The sequence below is a fragment of the Coregonus clupeaformis genome, unplaced genomic scaffold (genome assembly GCF_020615455.1).
Source record: "Coregonus clupeaformis isolate EN_2021a unplaced genomic scaffold, ASM2061545v1 scaf1441, whole genome shotgun sequence".
Classification (NCBI taxonomy): Eukaryota; Metazoa; Chordata; class Actinopteri; order Salmoniformes; family Salmonidae; genus Coregonus; species Coregonus clupeaformis.
The window spans coordinates 1-15,467 of record NW_025534895.1 but is presented as its reverse complement, the minus strand read 5'-3'; the positions used below and the strand labels follow the sequence as shown (position 1 = coordinate 15,467).

General features: G+C 40.5%; 1 gene segment (V, D, J or C); it reads right to left on the bottom strand.

Moving 5' to 3' along the window:
- Positions 1-529: 529 nt before the first annotated feature.
- Positions 530-1,520, bottom strand: LOC123487053. The segment is given in 2 exon segments: positions 530-1,212; positions 1,342-1,520. Coding segments are annotated over 2 exon segments (399 nt in total).
- Between the last annotated feature and the right edge of the window lie 13,947 nt (positions 1,521-15,467).

The following is a 15,467-nucleotide window of genomic DNA, read 5'->3' as shown; positions in this document are numbered from 1 at the left end:
AAACCAAAACGTGCACCCCTTGGGGTCCAGAGGACCGAGTTTGAGAAACGCTGCTATATAGTGTAGTGACAGTCTTCTCTACCTCCAACCCCCTGGGGACAGAGTGAACATCTGGTGACAGTGCTGCTCTATTCTGGGACAAGCAGAACCACCCAGCCCTGTCTATGTAAATCTCAGTTTCACTCCCACAGATACCAGTCTAGTAGTTGAACAGTTTCACTGCCTGTAATACCCTGGACTGGGCCCGATGTGAGGGAGTGGACTGGTTTTAACCTCTATGGTGGATTCAGGGAGGGACTCATAACAGATATGCCACCATGTAATTAATGACAGATAAAATTGATATTATACTTTACATAGATAGTGTATGTAGTGTACATGTGTCTCATGTTTGAATCCAACATCATGTCTCATTCACAGATCTAACAGTCAGTAACCTGCTCATGAAAACAGTTAATATAACGGTAGAAGATCACAATTTAAATCAGACATTTGGTTGAGGTCCATTTTGGGACTTGTTTTGGGGGCTGAAGTGATTGTAACTTTGAAGTAATGTTGAGGTTAGAACACCTTTTGTTTTACATCTGTAGATCTTGCTTTACATATTGACAGGTAATGTGTTTCAAAACTTCAAATAAATGTTATACACACTTAAAGGCCATGACAAATATAACAAGTTAAAACCATGATGATGATGTTAATGATGATGATGATGGTCATGTGAACTGAATGATTGCTTTCTAACCATATTGTCACATGTCACAGTTGACCTCATCTAGTGTTCCATGTCACTGTCTCTTCCCCCTCAGCACCTGCAGTAGGTCCCAGCTGTAGCAGTACAGTCACTGTGCAGTCTGACTGAGGGAGGTTTTTGTACGGCTCTGTATCACTGTGTGAACACCCTGACACTGTTGGGGTAGTGGAAACTCTGACAGTAGTAATCTCCTGCATCTTCAGCCTGGACTCCACTGATGGTCAGAGTGAAGTCACTATGAGTTCCACTACCACTGAATCTAGATGGAGTCCCAGACTGAAGTGTTGTAGCATAGTAAATAAGGAGTTTAGGAGCTCCTCCAGGTTTCTGTTGATACCAGGCTAGAAGGTTATTGCTATAGACATCACTGCTGGTTTTACAGTTCAAAGAGACTGTCTGTCCTGGTAGAACAGCTTTCACTGCAGGAGTCTGAGTCACAGTGAACTGACCTCTGGATTCTGAAACAGAGATGTCATGTAGAAAGAGCATTCAATTGTTAATACATTTTTCCATGTAGCATATGAAATTAAACTGTAATGAGGTTATATAGCGCAATTGTCCAGGTAATTTTCTGTAAAATATATTACCTTGGAGACAGAGGGCAAATATCCAGATAAAGATGGTGATAAAAGTCATGGTTGTTGTGGCGTCTGTTGTCATGAAGGACAGCTCTCAGTCATGAAGTGTTAAAATCACAGGGATATAAACACTCCCAGACCACTGAAGCATGTGCTGCCAATGCAAAGTGTCCTCTCTATGCAAATGGGACTCCTGGAGCAAGGCAGATAATGTATGCCTCATTTGGTAATATACAGTGGGGGAAAAATGTATTTAGTCAGCCACCAATTGTGCAAGTTCTCCCACTTAAAAAGATGAGAGAGGCCTGTAATTTTCATAATAGGAAAACGTCAACTTTGACAGACAAATTGAGAAAAAGAAATCTAGAAAATCACATTGTAGGATTTTTTATGAATTTATTTGCAAATTATGGTGGAAAATAAGTATTTGGTCACCTACAAACAAGCAAGATTTCTGGCTCTCACAGACCTGTAACTTCTTCTTTAAGAGGCTCCTCTGTCCTCCACTCGTTACCTGTATTAATGGCACCTGTTTGAACTTGTTATCAGTATAAAAGACACCTGTCCACAAACTCAAACAGTCACACTCCAAACTCCACTATGGCCAAGACCAAAGAGCTGTCAAAGGATACCAGAAACAAAATTGTAGACCTGCACCAGGCTGGGAAGACTGAATCTGCAATAGGTAAGCAGCTTGGTTTGAAGAAATCAACTGTGGGAGCAATTATTAGGAAATGGAAGACATACAAGACCACTGATAATCTCCCTCGATCTGGGGCTCCACGCAAGTTCTCACCCCGTCGGGTCAAAATGATCACAAGAACGGTGAGCAAAAATCCCAAAACCACACGGGGGGACATAGTGAATGACCTGCAGAGAGATGGGACCAAAGTAACAAAGCCTACCATCAGTAACACTACGTTTTACACTACGCCGCCAGGGACTCAAATCCTGCAGTGCGAGACCTGTCCCCCTGCTTAAGCCAGTACATGTCCAGGCGCGTCTGAAGTTTGCTAGAGTGCATTTGGATGATCCAGAAGAGGATTGGGAGAATGTCATATGGTCAGATGAAACCAAAATATAACTTTTTGGTAAAAACTCAACTCGTCGTGTTTGGAGGACAAAGAATGCTGAGTTGCATCCAAAGAACACCATACCTACTGTGAAGCATGGGGGTGGAAACATCATGGTTTGGGGGCTGTTTTTTCTGCAAAGGGACCAGGACGACTGATCCGTGTAAAGGAAAGAATGAATGGGGCCATGTATCGTGAGATTTTGAGTGAAAACCTCCTTCCATCAGCAAGGGCATTGAAGATGAAACGTGGCTGGGTCTTTCAGCATGACAATGATCCCAAACACACCGCCGGGCAACGAAGGAGTGGCTTTCGTAAGAAGCATTTCAAGGTCCTGGAGTGGCCTCAGCCAGTCTCCAGATCTCAACCCCCATAGAAAATCTTTGGAGGGAGTTGAAAGTCCGTGTTGCCCAGCGACAGCCCCAAAACATCACTGCTCTAGAGGAGATCTGCATGGAGGAATGGGCCAAAATACCAGCAACAGTGTGTGACAACCTTGTGAAGACTTACAGAAAATGTTTGACCTGTGTCATTGCCAACAAAGGGTATATAACAAAGTATTGAGAAACTTTTGTTATTGACCAAATACTTATTTTCCACCATAATTTGCAAATAAATTCATAAAAAATCCTACAATGTGATTTTCTGGATTTTCTTTCTCATTTTGTCTGTCATAGTTGACGTGTACCTATGATGAAAATTACAGGCCTCTCTCATCTTTTTAAGTGGGAGAACTTGCACAATTGGTGGCTGACTAAATACGCCTTCCTAATATTGAGTTCCACCCCCTTTTGCCCTCAGAGCAGACTCAATTTGTCAGGTCATGGACTCTATAAGGTGTCGAAAGTGTTCCTTCCACAGGGATGCTGGCCCATGTTGACTCCAATGCTTCCCACAGCCATGAAGGGATGCACCTGATTGGCAATTTAAACGTTGCTCCACTTTTATCAAGGGCCCAATGTGTGCCATGAAAACACACCCCACACCATCACACCACCAACGTTGATACACAGCTTTTTGGATGCATGTACTCATGTGGTTTTGTCCATACCCTAGTCCTCCCATCAGCGTGAAACAGCAGGAACAGGGATTCATCAGATCAAACAATATTTTTCCAATTCTCCAGTGTCCAGTATTTGCGTTCCATAGCCCACTGCAAACTCAGTTTCTTGTTTTTTTGCTGAAAGAAGTGTAACTTTGTAAGGATGTCGGCTGCCATACCCCATTCGTGTCAAGGTACGATGTGTTGTGCATTATTTTATGGGTCTTTGGTCACCAATGTTGTACTAGTCTGTCAGTTGACTAACTGTAGCCCGTCTGTTTCTCTGCACAATTCATGTCAGGCTCCTTTGTCCTCTTTCATCAATTACCCGTTTTCGACCACTGGCCTGCCGTTGGCTGAATGTCCTTTGGGTGGTGGACCATTCTTGATACACATAGGAAACTGTTGACTGTGAAAAACCCAGCAGCGTTGCAGTTCTTGACACACAAACCGGTGCGCCTGGCACCTACTACCATACCCCGTTAAAAGGCACTTCAATATTTTGTCTCTCCCATTCACTCTCTGAATGGCACACATACACAATCCATGTCTTAATTGTCTCAAGGCTTAGAAATCATTCTATAACCTGTCTCCTCCCCTTCATCTACACTGATTGAAGTGGATTTATCAAGTGACATCAATAAGCGATCACAGCTTTCACCTGGATTCACCTTGTCAGTCTGTCATGGTATGTTCCTAATGTTTTGTGCACTCAGTGTATATCATCCATTGTGTGACTGTTTTCATTTTGAGGTGTTGGTCGGTCAAATAATAAAGGGAACCTATGATACTCTAGACTGTAGTCCTCAACACCAATACTGGTCTAGTCCTCAACACTATCATTGGTCTAGTCCCGAACACTATCACTGGTCTAGTCCTCAACACTATCACTGGTCTAGTCCCTAACACTATCACTGGTCTAGTCCTGAACACTATCACTGGTCTAGTCCTCAACACTATCACTGGTTAGTCCTCAACACTATCACTGGTCTAGTCCTGAACACTATCACTGTTCTAGTCCCTAACACTATCACTGGTCTAGTCCTGAACACTATCACTGGTCTAGTCCTCAACACTATCACTGTTCTAGTCCCTAACACTATCACTGGTCTAGTCCTGAACACTATCACTGGTCTAGTCGTCAGTACTATCACTGGTCTAGTCACAACACTATCACTGGTCTAGTCCTGAACAATATCACTGGTCTAGTCCTGAACACTATCACTGGTCTAGTCCTGAACACTATCACTGGTCTAGTCCTCAACACTATCAATGGTTTAGTCCTCAGTACTATCATTTGTCTAGTCCTGAACACTATCACTGGTCTAGTCCTCAACACTATCACTGGTCTAGTCCTCGGTACTATCACTGGTCTAGTCCTGAACACTATCACTGGTCTAGTCCTCAACACTATCACTGGTCTAGTCCTCAGTACTATCACTGATCTAGTCCTCAACACTATCACTGATCTAGTCCTCAACACTATCACTGGTCTAGTCCTCAGTACTATCACTGGTCTAGTCCTCAGTACTATCAGTGGTCTAGTCCTCAGTACTATCACTGATCTAGTCCTGAACACTATCACTGGTCTAGTCCTCAACACTATCACTGGTCTAGTCCTCAGTACTATCACTGATCTAGTCCTTAACACTATCACTGATCTAGTCCTCAACACTATCACTGCTCTAGTCCTCAGTACTATCACTGGTATAGTCCTCAGTACTATCACTGGTCTAGTCCTAAGTACTATCACTGATCTAGTCCTCAACACTATCACTGGTCTAGTCCTCAACACTATCACTGGTCTAGTCCTCAACACTATCACTGGTCTAGTCCTGAACACTATCACTGGTCTAGTCCTCAGTACTATCACTGGTCTAGTCCTGAACACTATCACTGGTCTAGTCCTCAGTACTATCACTGGTCTAGTCCTCAACACTATCACTGGTCTAGTCCCTAACACTATCGCTGGTCTAGTCCTCCTCCACAGCCCCTGCAGCTAAGACTGTCTGAGAGTGGTCTGAGTGGGGGAGGGGAAAACGGAAAACTAGCTGTTATTGGCAGAGAGATTTGGAACTCTCTTTGTTATTGGTCTATTAACTAATTTGCTACATGGTAATGTCACCATGGAAAGCCGAACCTCCCTCAAATCCAAACGTGCTAATTAGAAGGTCCTATGTACAGTACATCATATTTTCAACTAGGAACAATCATGAAATAACACTGATCCATTTTTTTCATACTTTTACAGTGTTAGTTTCATCAGCTGTTGTACAATATTATATAATACACAAGAAAAACTGAATTTTGACTGCACAGAGCCTTTAATGGATCACTGCTGGTTTTACAGCAGTGGAGAGTAACTGCAGTATGTGACCTGAAAGGAGAGCTTTCACTGCAGGAGTCTGAGTCACAGTGATCTGCCCTCGGGATACTGAGAAAAGAATAACACATTGTCAAGATCAGATTCCATTTAAGATCAGTTTTCTTTAACATAATATGCTTTAGAATTCAACAGCAACTTCAACTTGAAAGCAAATGACAAGCATCAAGATGAAGGGGTCTATTCAATCCGTATTGCTGAAGTTCAGCGTTACAGCGTGATTGGAATTTAAAGGCAATGTTCCTGTGTTAGCGGAGACTGCATTCACAGTAAACGCTGCATATGGGGTGGCAGGTAGCCTAGCGGTTAAGAGGTCGCTAGTTCGAATCCCTGAGCCGACTAGGTGAAAAATCTGTCGATGTGCCCTTGAGTAAGGCCCTTATTGCTCCTGTAAGTCCCTCTGGATAAGAGCATCTGCTAAGTGAAGTAAATGTAATATGTCAGCTCAATCAAAAATTATCTTGACATTTCTATCCGGCAATCTGTAACACTTCAACGATACAACTTTTATTTCAGATGAAGGGCTCTATTCAATCCGTATTGCTGAAGTTCAGCGCTAAAGCCCAATTGAAATTTAAAGGCTTCAGATATACAGATTGAATACAGCTCTAACTGTCACTTCACTCATGCTTGGACTCTTATGTATGTTCCTCAAATCAGTTAGTGAACATTTCTCTAAAATGTTTGGGTTTGTTTTATACCTTTCTATTTTATAATAAAACTATAATGTTTTTCATTCAATCAAAAAACTATTTCAAATGACGAATATAACATTATATTTGGCCAGTATTCATATGTGCTCATGATTTATACCACAGTCTAAAAAAAATATTTTTCAGCTTGCCCAATGGTCAGTAGGTTTTTGTACCAGCAGTAATAGGGATTGTATCACTGTGGTACACTTTTGGTAGCGGCACCAGACTAGATGTTGGAAGTAAGTTTCTTGATGTTTGTCTGATTCCATTTTTTTTCTTAAACTCTTTAATCTCTATTAAAACATTTAGATTTGAGATAATTTACTTTCCAAAAATATTGTTATATATTGATTTTGAAAGAGCCTTCTTTCAACAGTTTATTTAATCAAAATGTTAAATTGCGGGCATTTTTTTGTATGTTTTATTTGTATGATTGCAGACTATATAACTCTTATTCTGGTATGATAACTATAATATTTGTTATTGTAGTCATCAGTGCATTGTGTTCATGATAGCCAGAAAAGGTCTCTGTTATTTGTATCCAACCTCTTGGATTCTGCAAAATACTACAAATATGAGTATTCTGATGAGAAACGATCCTAAAAAAATATATTTATGCCAAAATAATGCTAAAGTTAAACACGTCATACTTGTATGCTTTCTGCTTGTATACTTTATACTTGTAATCTGCTTTCCTATCATACTAATGTTTGGGTTTCTTCAGCGTCTTTTAGCAATCTAATCTAAGTTTTAGAAGTCATTTCCAAAGTACTTTGTTTTGATGTAGTTGATGTGTTATGTTTCTTCCAGGTAACAGTTCCCAAACCCGTCCTTCCCCACTCTAGTGAGGAGCTGTCCAGTACAACAACAGCCACACTGACGTGTCTGGCCAACAAGGGCTTCCCCTCAGACTGGACCATGAGCTGGAAAGTGGATGGGACCAGCAAGTAGCAGGAGGCCAGTCCCGGGGTCCAGGAGAAGGACGGCCTGTACAGCTGGAGCAGCACACTGACTCTCACTGCCCAGGAGTGGACCAAGGCAGGAGAGGTGACCTGTGAAGCCCAGCAGAAATCCCAGACTCCAGTCACCAAGACCCTGAGGAGGGCTGACTGTTCTGGGTAGGACCCCTCAGCCACACAGCCCTGTGGAGAGAGGAGGCTGGATCCTCTGCTTTGACTAGATTTGTTCTAAAATCAGTAATTCTCTGATTTAGAGATCACCCTGGTGTAGACTAACAGGGGGCTTGGCTTGAATTCATGTGTCAATCCATTCTGTAGATTGAGATTGTGTTAGTTTTAGATTTGATGTGATCTGCTTTTATTCACTATCATGTTTGCTTTGATGCTTTGATTGTGTGATAATGGATTAAAATAAATATTTCTTTTTGGAATGCATATTGTTGTTGTTTTTATTAATAAACTGGATCATAGATAGTGTATATTTGCAATATTCTGGAAAAATATGTATTCAGTAAGGCTGATTAATGGTGTCTTTAAAAACTGTCAAGTCTAAAACTCACTCTAACATCATAATGGACCAGTATTTAATACTATCACAATATACTATGATATAATAGAAGAGGTTCTGCCATGGTAGTAGTTGACTGTCTTCATTCATCAGGATACTGAGTCTGTGTCAGACCTGTTTGACTTGACAGACTTTACAGTAATAAAAGAAGAACTATCAAACAGTCAACCGATATCTTGGACTCTCACGTGTGTTATAGGCTTTGATTTGAAGCAAAAAAAAAAAAAATACAAATACAAATATTACAAGTGGCACTACTTCAAGATTTAGCAGCGTTTCCCATACTCGGTCCTCAAGGGGTGCACATTTAGTTTTTTGTCCTATCACTACACAGCTGATTCAAATTATCATAACTTGATGATTAGTTGATTATTTGAATCAGGTGTGTAGTGCTAGAGCAAAAACCAAAACGTGCACCCCTTGGGGTCCAGAGGACCGAGTTTGGGAAACGCTGCTATATAGTGTAGTGACAGTCTTCTCTACCTCCAACCCCCTGGGGACAGAGTGAACATCTGGTGACAGTGCTGCTCTATTCTGGGACAAGCAGAAGCACCCAGCCCTGTCTATGGAAATCTCAGTTTCACTCCCACAGATACCAGTCTAGTAGTTGAACAGTTTCACTGCCTGTAATACCCTGGACTGGGCCCGATGTGAGGGAGTGGACTGGTTTTACTGTAACCTCTATAGTGGATTCAGGGAGGGGGACTTTCTTACAATGAATAAACCACCATTTAATAGATGACATAAAATATGGGTATTACTAAATATAGGCATTGACAGTTACTGACATCACATTCTAATTCCTAATTCTATGGTTACGGATATGTGTGTAATGTCTGAGCTCAAAATCTTTTTCCTGAAAGCAGAGGGCAAGTGTCCAGATGAGGATGGTGATAAAAGTCATGGTTGTTGTGGGTTCTGTTGTCATGAAGGACAGCTCTCAGTCATGAAGTGTTAAACTCACAGGGCTATAAACACTCCCAGACCACTAAAGCATGTGCCGGCAATGCAAAGTGTTCTCTCTACGCAAACAGACTTTCATGGTCCCACAGAGAATCTGTAGTTGAAGAGATCTTCTTCTTTGGTATAATGGTGTTCGCAACAATTATGTGTATTCCGCCACCTACTGTACAGATGGATAATAAGGATCCAAAAAGGAAAAAAATGTGGGGTAAAAAATAAATAAATACATTTTTTAAAATCCATACAAACTATCAGTAACAAAATGTTAATTCAACTAAATCAAAACGAAATGTGTTTTAATCAGGTCCCTACACAGGCTCAGAAGGATCCTGTGATGGCGGGACATTTCCTGGCGACAGTAGTCCTTGCAGTGCTTCTGCTGTTAAGTCTTCTCGGCTGCAGATATAATGATGTCCAGCTTCTTAGACACTTGTGCAGTACAATTAATAACTGTGGCTATACTAACTGTGGCTATATATTAATGGGTGATCTGAAAAGTCATAGTCAATCAATCAATAATATAATAATACTTTTAGCAAAAATGTTTATTTTTAATTCACAATCTGTAGAAGCAATGAGAATAGAAAGGTTCAGAACTTTTGTAAAACATCAGAGTACGGTTGAAATATATATGGCAAATAGAAATCCTATATGGATGGTGTTAAGAGATAGATGGGAGGTATTGAATAGAGTTGAAGGATGGGACTAATAACAAATAACAACAAATAATGGCAAAGATAGCTAATGATGTGGGCATACTGTGTCCATAATAAGTATATAGGTTGTATGTTGGGAGCTTTTGGGAAGGAGCACAGTTAGAAAGATATGGCATTTAGAAGCAAACCGGATGGACTTCATGAAAATGATCGGAGAGGTTGAGAGTAGAAGAAGTTCAGGAGCAAAAAAATAAATATATATATATATATATATATATATATATATATATATATATATATATATATAGAATTGTTGTAAGGTTGGCTCTGTCCATAAGGTGTGGATAGTAAGTATAGACCGGAAGTAGAGGCCTGGGCGTTGTTGTTCACTAGTTTGCTCCGGGTGGGGAAAGGATGGTGGGGTTGAGAAGTAATAAAGGGGAATATATATATAAAAAATAAAAAAAGACATGGGGATTGGAAGTGATGCAGACAATTACATTGATAGAAGATACAATCTATCTGCAATATTAAGCTGATACATTCCCCATAAAAAAAATATATATATATATATATATATATAATAAAATAAAAAATATAATAATAATAATAATAATAATAATAATAATAATATGATAAAAATTACAAAATAAAAATAAATAAATAATAAACATAACTGTGGCTATAAATGCTAATAAAATACACCTTTTTCACAATAAGTGTATCCAGATTACTTGATTGAAATATAACATTTGCAACTTGTTGTGGTGCATCCACCACCATATCTTCTTCAGAACTTCAACGCTCTTCACCGCCTCCACATAGGAGATTTGCTGTACAGCCCTGATCCTTGACACCTCAACCTCTTTCACCCTAACAGAACACGCAGGGTATTTGGAAATATGATCCCCGCCACAGTTGAAACATTTTACATTCACAGACTCTTCAATAACATATTCCTTCCATCTGCAAACACTTGACACATGGCCAAACGTTTTACACTTTTTGCATTGCTTCGGGTTTTGCACGAATGGTCTTACAGCGTATCTTATATCCCAACTTTACATAGGGTGGTAAATACTCATCAAACATCAATAATACAGATAAACTTTGCTCCTTTTTCCCATTCTCCATACGGTTCAAGTGACGTGCATTAACTACTCCTGGAATTTTTAGCCTAAGATATTGATTATCAATGTCCAACGGGATGCCAGAAATAACACCATTTACCGGTTTCCTGCTCCGAAAACCAAAGCTGTTCACTTCATGCGTCGATATTTTCGTGAGCCACAATAAACATTCCTTTTGCTCTTTAGATACACACCATATCAACACCATACCACTCCTGGTTACTATGATATCAACACCATACCACTCCTGGTTACTATGATATTAACACCATACCACTCCTGGTTACTATGATATCAACACCATACCACTCCTGGTTACTATGATATCAACACCATACCACTCCTGGTTACTATGATATCAACACCATACCACTCCTGGTTACTATGATATCAACACCATACCACTCCTGGTTACTATGATATCAACACCATACCACTCCTGGTTACTATGATATCAACACCATACCACTCCTGGTTACTATGATATCAACACCATACCACTCCTGGTTACTATGATATCAACACCATACCATTCCTGGTTACTATGATATCAACACCATACCACTCCTGGTTACTATGATATCAACACCATACCACTCCTGGTTACTATGATATCAACACCATACCACTCCTGGTTACTTTGACTGCATCCACGTTTCCCAACGCCTACTTCACCATCCTCGTGACTTCAAAAGGGTTTCCCAAATAAACATCTTTATCCAAAAAACTTACTCCAACAAGGAACGATTCATCAGACTAATTTTCCACAACAATTGTAGCCCTTTCTGTTCCATTCTTGGACTTCACTATTGTCCACTAATATTTCTCACTAACTGTACTCAACGCGTTTTCAGCTTCAAACGACACTTTTTCTTCCACCATCTCGATGTATGAGCAGCTGACCTTTAAAAAGTTTGAGAGCTGATTGTCCAGCCAATCATGGCCTTGATTGGTAAATGAGCCTCAGCTGGAATCAATTAAAGACTGGGAAGGTGCTGGAAGATAGCAGGGCGTGCCAGGAACGAGGTGTTGTACTAACGGTCAAGCGTTTAAGAAATATATCATTGATTTAGGGATTAAACCTGATGTGGCTTAGACCACATCTTGATTTTATTATTCCTGGTTATTGTTCAATCAGATCCGATAGATCAACTGGACAGGGTGGTATTTGTACTATGTTCATAAGAGAAGGTCTTGTATATCGTAACATACCTGTCCCATCTGAATATGAATGTGTGATGGTGGAAATATACATTGCAGGTAGTAATATTAAGTTGCAACATTTTTACAACTGTCTGTAGCGATGTTTGATGAAATATCAGGAGAAATGGGCTCTAGAGAGATATGGTGCGGCAACTTTAATGCACATAATAGTTTATGGGGAAGCACACATACTGATGCTGATGGTACTATTGTGGAAGATATGATGGAAACAAGAGCATATGTCTTAACGATGGATGTGGTACAAGAGTTTATGTTTTTAGAGGGGTTACATCCTGCCTGGACCTCGCTGGCTTCTAACTCTATTGCATCTATGTGTGAATGGAATGGATGATTCTACTGTTGGAAGTGGTAATTTCCCAATTTCGTGTACCATGAACTTTGATGTTACTACTCCAGATAGGGTACCGTTCAGATGATGGTGCTTTCATAATGCAGACTGGGAAAATTTGGTGATCATTACTTAAATGTTGGACAGTTATCTTTAGAGAGGCTGGTTGATGTATGTGCTTTCTCTGTGACATCACTGATTTTGAGTGCTACAAATGTGTATGTACCAGAGAGTGAAGTGGGTGAGAAAAGGAAGGTGTTTCCATGGTGGACTGAAGAGTGCACTGCGGCTATTAGAGAAAGAAATAGGGCTTACAGAGTGTTGCGTAGGTTCTATGACTCCTGAGAATCTAATTGATTTCCAAAGGAAATGAGATTTAGTACGTAGGGTCATTAAGTCTGTCAAGAGAAATGCATGGAGGCAGTTCTGCTCTACAATAGGCAGGGGTACTGAGCTGGGGGATGTATGGTCTATGTTGAAGAAGATGACCGGAAGAAGCAAGTCCACTCGAATTCCAGTTTTGGTTGTGGGTCAATAAATGATAAAGAAAAAGCTGACTTGTTGGGGAAGACAGTTACTAGTGTACATAGTGAGGTTACTTTGGATGAAGTATAAAAGCAACGTAGGTGTGAGATTTGAAATGCTCATGTTAATGTGAATAAGAAAAGGGATACTGTTGACTCTTCTTTGGATGCTGATTTTACCATACATGACATGCGTTCAGCCTTACAGGCTGTGGATATACAACCCCAGGTCATGATCAGTCGTGCTTTGTAATGTTTAAGCATATACCTGATGAGGTAATGTAGTGTATCTGTTTACTGCATGTCTTTGTAGACTTAGGGGCAGTTTGCCAGACACATTAAGCTTAGTCCTGGACTGAAAAGCAAACTCAATTGGATAATCTTCATTGAAAGAGCTTTTAGTCTAGGACAATGCTTCATCTGTGTCCAGGAAACCCCCTCCTAGTGTTTTGTTGCTCTTGGTGTGCTAAACTGTAGAGCATGAATGTAACATACATATTTCTGATGAATTGTTTTGTCTAGAAATGTTTTCAGAGTTTATTTTTGCCTTTATCTTTATAGATTAAGTGTTTTGTTGTTGTCGGTTGTTCTCAGTACTGTAGCTAGTTGTTTACCCTGTGTATTACCTCCTCTCCTCTCCTCTCCTCTCCTCTCCTCTCCTCTCCTCTCCTCTCCTCTCCTCTCCTCTCCTCTCCTCTCCTCTCCTCTCCTCTCCTCTCCTCTCCTCTCTCCTCTCCTCTCCTAATATATTCCATTATACAATAGTAGTAGTAGCTGACTCTCCTCTATCATCTCTCCTCTTCTCCAGCCATTCCCTCTGTCAGGCACACAGTGTCTCTGCTCCCTCCTGTCCTCTGAGTAACTCTCTGGGTGCTCGGCCAAACTGGCCTGCCTGCTGAGTGTCTACTCCCCCCAGGGGGCGATGGTGAGCTGGGAGGTGGACGGGGCGGAGGACAAGGATGGGGTCCTGACCACCACAGAAGAAGAGAAGGGTGGCCACTTCAGCCGCAGTAGCACCCTGACCCTGAGCAAGGCACGCTGGGAAGATGGAGAGGTGTACACCTGCACGACGACGACACCAGTGATTCAGCCGCCTTCAGGAAAAGTCAATATAGTGTCTAGAGACCGGAGAAGCAATTGTAGGGTTCTAGAGAATACCCACATGGTGCTAGTTCTGGAAACATGAGTGTTTTAGAGCTGAATGTTACAGTATAATAGTGAATAATATCAGTAGTGCTGTGTGCTAAATGAACTATTTTGAGATTATGTTGTACATGTCTTCTTGCCTCTGAGTTCAAATGAAGCTTGCTTTGATTAGAAAATAATCCAATAATTGATTTAATCATCATTCCAGTGATCACTATCGCATGAATAGGCAGAACACTTCATACTAATTTAGATCAATCAGCTTCTTTTATAATTTCAGCATTGTAGCATATAGCTACTCTCATGTTTTCAAACAGAATTAAAGGGCATCTGATCCAACAAACACTCTGCAATCATTTCTAGAACTGAATGATCCTGTTATACTGTAGCACCAATACCAGTTATAATAATTAGTGATATTTGATAATAAACCTCTAAGATCTGCTCTCAGAACTCACACTACTAAACAGTTACTTTCCATATTCCTAATATGATTTTATTAAATTAGATATTTTTACAATGGTTTTCAACAATGTGTGGTCTACACTTCTCCATTATATTTCCCCTGGTCTTCTCTACCTCCAACCCCCTGTGAACAGAGTGAATATCTGGTGACAGTGCTGCTCTATTCTGGGACAAGCAGAACCACCCAGCCCTGTCTATGCTGAATTAACATTACTTTTATTTTTACTTCAGTAGATCTTACTCTGCAAATGGACTGGTAATGTGTTCCAAAAACTTCTAATACATTTTTATGTACACTTTCAGTTCATGACAATATAACAAGTTACAACCATGATGATGATGATGATGATGATGATGAGGATGTTGGAGAACATGTGGAGAACATGTGATCTGAATGACACTTTCTAACCATTATCAAAGTTGACCTCCACTACTGATCAGTGTTCCATGTCACTGTCATCCCCCTCATCACCTGCAGTAGGTCCCAGCTGTAGCAGTACAGTGTGACTGAGGGAGGTTTATGTATCTGTGAACGCCCAGACACTGTTGGGGTAGTGGAAACTCAGACAGTAGTAATCTCCTGCATCTTCAGCCTGGACTCCACTGATGGTCAGAGTGAAGTCACTATGAGTTCCACTACCACTGCATCTAGATGGAGTGTTTTAGAATGGTAAATAAGGAGTTCATGAGTTCCTCCAGGTTTCTGTTGATACCAGGCAAGACGGGCATCAGAGTAACCTGCTTGATACACATTTCTGCTGGTTTTATAGTTCAGAGAGACTGTCTGTCCTGGGAGAACAGCTTTCACTGCAGGGGTCTGAGTTACAGTGACCTGGCTTCTGGATTCTGAAACATAGAATAAAACATTTATATGAAACGAATATCACGTATATTAAGCAATTGTTATGAATAAAATATTACATTAATATACATTATACTTTTGTGTAGATTCAATAATTGTTCAACAACAAATTCTGAA